Genomic DNA, 6000 nt, shown 5'->3' with positions numbered 1-6000 from the left:
CTAGTTGTTTAACATATCCAAGTCACTTCATTTCTTTGAGCTTCTGTAAAGCAAAAGGGTTTATCTAGCACTGACCTATTAAAAAATTCTATGACTGCCTGATTTTGTAATGTGCAATTGTTTAGCCACATTCCCCAGCAAAACTAGTTTTTTCCTGAAAAAATAAGTCAATGGAATCGGAATAGTGTTTTTCTAGCTGTAGGCTGCCAGCTATTAAATAAATCACGAAATCAATTTAGTAGATGCACTGCCTGTCAGCATAAAACAAAACAAGCTTAACGAGAATAGGAAATCTCAGGTTGCATCTTAGTAGTCAGTACTGTTTTGTGATTATTTGTTTCAATTTTATATAAAAGTGTGTACCGGGTTAGGATGGCACACTTTTGATGTCTGACATACACTACTCTAAAGTTGTGGTCAGACTGGTCAGAAGATGACCCTTTTAGGGGTATGAGAGGTCCTTCCTCTTCCAATCACACACATATGTGTGTGTGAGGACAGATTTTCTTCACAGGCTTCAACCAAAACCTTTCTCAAGATTGAATGCAGAAGCAGGTATGAGAATTCAGCTGTTTTCATTTGAGGCAGATACCAAAGACGCTTTCTAAACTGTAAATAATTCCACTCTTCAATTTTCAGAAATAAGTCACTTAAAATCTTAAAATGCTATTTTATGTTAACTCGTTTATTATTGTACAACGAAGTTTTAAAATTTCTGCCTTAATTACTATTACAGTAAATACCAATAGATACAAGCCACATAAACAAAAGCATGTTTGAGTCCGCAACAATTTGAGAACTGATCCGTATAAAACAAAGGACTGCAGGCCTGACTCCTGGCAGGTTTAACACGGACACAGGCCCTTCCTGCTGCTGCTGCTGCTGCTGCTTGGGAGTCCCCAAATACCACCCCCTCCACTGACACTCAGACCTGATGTACCCAGGTGAGAATCCTCGGAAATAAGAACAGATATTGACGAAGGGCGGGGTTGCTGGACGTAAGAGCGTGGGCAAGTGCGGGTTCAAAGTGCAAGCGAAAACAAGCTTCCAGAAGAAAAGAGACTTTTTAAGCAAATCTTTGCGACACTGTCGCGTTTCGTTGGTTCCGTGCCGTAAACGCAGTAGGGGAGCCGCTCCCGGTCGATTGCGGCGGACGTGCGCTGCAATGGCGGATATAGAGGACCTATTCGGGAGCGACGCCGACAGCGATCCTGAGCGTAAAGGTGGGGTCCGCAGGGTTTCGGTGGAGGCCAGCGTGGCGGGCCTTCTCCGGCGGGAGCCCCACAGCGACCCGATTCCGGGTCTGCGAACGCTCTGGCGCCGCTGGCGGATGGCGCTTCCGCTACTCCTGCCTCAGCGCCCCCTGCCCTCCCGGCGGTGCCAGCCTTTTCCCGAGGGAGGGCATGAAGGGACAGATGCAGAGTGTGTGCCTCGAGGTTTTTGGTGTCCATCGAGCAAGCCGAGCCTCCTAGGCGCGGGGCAGGAATGGAGGCCGGTGAGCCGGCGCAACAAGAGGAGGAACCTTAGAGTTCTGCTCTGTCCTGCCTTGCACATGGACTGTTGTGAATGAATGGAAATTACGTGTTCAGGAACATGGGTATGGGCTGGATGAATTTGCAAAGGGGCTCTGATTGTCCTTTTGAATGAAACCAGGACATGGCGTGATGGAAAGTTTAAAATGTCTGGGTGAGAAGACTGAGAAGGTTACTGGGGTAGGGCTGCATATAGGTGTTACGCACGGGAGATAATGTGTCCTCCGAAGAAGTGAAGTCGCTCAGTCATGTCTGACTCTTTGCGACCCCATGGACTCTAGCCTACCAGGCTCCTTTGTCCATGGGATTTTCCAGTCGAAATACTGGAGTGGATTGCTGTGTCCTCCGGGAACCTGTGCAAAAACTCTAGAATTTTTTGAGTCGGTGGTATTAGACTGGGGAGCATATGAAGTCTGTGTTTGGAGAGAAGGGATGAAGGATTTGGTGGTGAAGTGAATTAATGTATGTTCATGATGCAGGGGAGCACCAAGTGGAATCTAGTGTGAGGGCTCTACCAGGATGGATGTCCTGAAGGTTATGGTCAGGATAGGTCTGGAAGTTAGAGCCCTTATACTAACTCTTGTTCCACTTACTTTTCTAATGTTTTCATTACCCTATCATCTGTATTTGTCCTTATCCCATTCACCCTTCGAGGGACCGGAGCCATGTGAACCATTTCCATGAAGTTCATTCATCCATCCTTTATAGATCCCCTATCATGTTATAGCTACTTTGCTAAGTGTAGGGATTATAATGATGCAAAGATCATCACCTTCCCTCAGTTAACTTCATTGCTTAATACATAACTAATTGAATAGGCAGAAGCAGTAGTGAGTGTTTGAAGGTCTCCTGCAGAGGTGAGGGTCGGAAATGGCCTGCCGCAGGGACAGGGCCACTGGCAGCTGCAGTCCTGGGAGGCGTGTGTTGACATAAGTCCTTTTGGGAGGTCTCCGGAGGCCCTAACATAGAGCCTGTAGACTCCAAGACTGGGCTGCCTCAATTGTTAGTGTTAGTCACTCAGCCGTGTCCAGGTGTTTGTGACTCTATGAACTGTAGCCCGCCAGGCTCCTCTGTCCATGGAATTCTCCAGGCAAGAATACTAGAGTGGGTTGCCATTCCCTTCTCCAGGGGATCCTTCTGACCTAGGGACTGAACCCACATCACCTGCATTGCTACATTCTTAACCATCTGAGAGTTGTTAGGCCAAACAGCTAACAGGGAGGGAGCACAGCCCAACCCATTAGCAGACAATTGGATTAAAGATTTACTCGGCAAAGCCCTGCACCCGAGAGCAGGACCCAGTTTTCCCCACAGCCAGTCCCTCCCATCAGGAAACATATACAGTCCTCTTATCCTCATCCATCAGACGGCAGACAGAAGCAAGAACTTAATAATCCCACAGCTTTCAAAAGAAAACCAGGATCGCAGAAATCTAACCAAAATGATCACATATGAAACTATGAGCCATGCCATGCAGGGCCGCTCAGAATGGTCAGGTCATGGTGGAGAGTTCTGACAAAACGTGTGTGGCCTGTGGGCTCTTAGTTCCCCAGCCAGGGATTGAACCTGGGCCATGGCAGTGAAAGCTCTGAGCTCTAACTACTAGACCACCAAGGAATTCCCAAGATTTCCTTCTTTTTTATGGCTGAATAATATTCCTTTGCATATATGCCATATTTATAGTGGCGTGGATAATATTTTGTTGTTTATATGCACCACATTTTGTTTGTCCATAGGTGGACATTTAGGTTGCTTCCATGTTTTGATAATGCTGCAGTGAACATAGGTGCATATATTTTTTCAAATTAATGTTTTTGTGTCCTTTGGATAAATACCCAGAAGTGGACTAGCTGGATCATATAGTAGTTCTGTTCTTTTTCTGAAACATTTCCATACTGTTTTCCGTAGTGACTGCACCTCTTTACAATCCTACCATCAGTGTACAAATGTTCCCTTTTCTCCACATTCTCTCTAACACTTGTTATTTTTTATCTTTTTGATAATAGTCATTACGACTGCGGTTTTGATTTTCGTTTCTCTTTCAATTAGTGATGTTGAGCATCTTTTCATGTACCTATTGGTATGCCTTTTTTGGAAAAATGTCTATTCAGGTCTTCTGTCCATTTATATATATATATAATATGAGCTCTTTATATAGTTTTGGTGGCGTGCTGCGATTCATGGGATCGCAAAGAGTCGGACATGGCTGAGTGACTAAACTGAATCCTTTATCAGATATGTGATTTGTGAATATTTTATCCTACTTGGTAGATTACCTTTTCATTTTGTTGATGGTTTCCTTTGCTGTGTAGAAGTGTTTTAGTTTGATATGTCACACTTGTTTATTTTTGCTTTAGTTGTCATTGCTTTTGGTGTCAAATCCAAAAAAACGATAACCAAGGCCAGTGTCAAGGAGCTTAGTGCCTATGTTTTCTTCTAGGAATTTTATGGTTTCAGGTCTGAAATTTAAGTCTAATCCATTTAGAGTTAAATTTTGTGTATAGTATAATAAGATAGTGGCCCAGTTTCATTCTTTTACATATTGCTATCCAGCTTTCTCAACACCATTTATTGTTCTTTCCCTGTTGTGTATTCTTGGCATGCTCCTTTGTTGTAAATTAATTGACCGTATATGTGTGGCTTTATTTCTGAGTTTTTTATTCTGTTGCAGTGATTTATGTGTCTGTAATACAGTTTGAAATCAAGGGCATGATGCCTCCAGCTTTATTCTTTTTTTCTCAACATTGCTTTGGCTGTATGGGTTTGTGTGTATGTGTGGTTTCACACAAATTTAAGAGTTCTTTGTTCTATTTCTATACAAAATGCCGTTAGAATTTTGATAGGGATTGTGTTCAAAATGTAGATTACTTTGGTTAGTGTGGATATTTTAACAATATCGATTGTTCCAATCCATGAACGATATTTCCATTTATTTGTGTCTTCAGTTTCTTTCATCAGTGTATTACAGTTTTCACTCTTCAGGTCTTTCACCTTTTTTGGTTAAATTTATTCCTAAGTATTTTATTATTTTTGTTGCAGTTATAAGTGGGATTATTTTCTTAATTTCTCTGTTAGCTTATTATTTATGTATAGAAATACAACTGTGTATTGATTTTATATTCTGTAACTTTACTAACTTTATTTATTAGTCCAAACAGTTTTCTGGTGGAGTCTGTAGGACTTTCTATATATAAGATGTCATCTGCAAATAGTGACAGTTTTAGTTCTTTTCATTTTGGTTGCTGAATATGCCATTTTTATGTGAACAATTTTGTGGTATTTAGTACATTTAAAATGTCCTTCAGCCACCACCTCTGTCTAATTCTAAAACATTTTCATAACCTCAAAATAAAACACCACACCCATTGAGCAGTTACTTACCATTTGCTCCTTTCACTAGCCCCGGTCAACCACCAATCTGCTTTTTACATCTATGGCTTTTCTATGTTCTGGATATTTCATATAAGTGGACTCATACAACATGTGGCTTTTTGTGTCTGATTTCTACCTCTTGCCATCGTGGTTTTGAAATTCATCCATATTGTATTTATCAATACCTCATTTCTTTTAAATGATTGAATAGTATTCACTCTATGTGTATATCCCAGTGTTTATCTATTTAGCTACTGGTGAACACTGGGTTGTTTCCATCTTTTGGCTATTTAAATAGTGATGCTGTGAACATTTGTTTACAAGTATTTGTGTAAGTGCCTGTTTTCAGTTCGCTTGGGGTGGAATTGTATATATATGTGTAGGGGTGGAACTGCTGAGTCATATGATTCTTTGTTTTACTTTTTGAGGAGCAACCAGACCGTTTTTGTACCAGCCAACCATTTTTGTAACCATTTTACATTAGCACCAGCAATGTTTGAGAGTTCTATTTCTTCACATTTTTGCCAGTACCTATTTTACCTTTTCTTCACCTCTTTTTAAAATATAGCCATCACTGTTGGTGTCAAGTGATATTTCACTGTGGTTTCAATTTGCGTTTCCTAATGGCCAGTGATGTTGAGCATCTTTTCATGTACTTGTTTCATGCTTGTGTAACCATGGAGAAATGTATATTCAAGTTCAGTGTCCATTTTTTAAATGGGTTGTTTGTGTTGTTGTTGTTGTTGTTGTAAACATTCTTTTTATATTCCAGATTGTTGTTGTTCAGTCACTCAGTCATGTTCGACTCTTTGCGACCCCATGGACTGCAGCATGCTAGGCTTCCCTGTCCTTCACCATCTCCCGGACCTTGCTCGAACTCATGTCCATTGAGTCGGTGATGACATCCAACCATCTCATCCTCTCTCATCCCTTCTGTCTTCAGTCTTTCCCAGCCTTAGGGTTCAGCTTCAGTATCAGTCCTTCCAATGAACATTTAGGGTTGATTTCCTTTAGGATTGACTGGTTTGATCTTGCAGTCCAAGGGACTCTCGAGGTTGTTCCAACACCACAGTCGAAAAGCATCAGTTCTTCAATG

The 6000-nt window shown here is 41.6% G+C and overlaps 1 protein-coding gene across 4 annotated transcripts in view; it reads left to right on the top strand.

Moving 5' to 3' along the window:
• Window positions 1-1125: 1125 nt before the first annotated feature.
• The window catches only part of LOC138072805 (RNA polymerase-associated protein LEO1), a 32344-nt gene continuing 27469 nt past the window's right edge, over window positions 1126-6000 (top strand). For all 4 annotated transcript variants that reach the window (XM_068963996.1, XM_068963993.1, XM_068963994.1 and 1 more), the window contains exon 1: window positions 1126-1223. In XM_068963996.1, coding sequence (XP_068820097.1) covers window positions 1166-1223 — 58 coding nt within the window. In that variant the 5' untranslated portion in view covers window positions 1126-1165. The remainder of the gene's footprint in view (window positions 1224-6000) is intronic.

Source organism: Capricornis sumatraensis, chromosome 2 (assembly GCF_032405125.1).
Source record: "Capricornis sumatraensis isolate serow.1 chromosome 2, serow.2, whole genome shotgun sequence".
Lineage (NCBI taxonomy): Eukaryota > Metazoa > Chordata > Mammalia > Artiodactyla > Bovidae > Capricornis > Capricornis sumatraensis.
The sequence above is the reverse complement of the archived record's forward strand: the minus strand, read 5'-3'. Positions and strand labels throughout refer to the sequence as shown.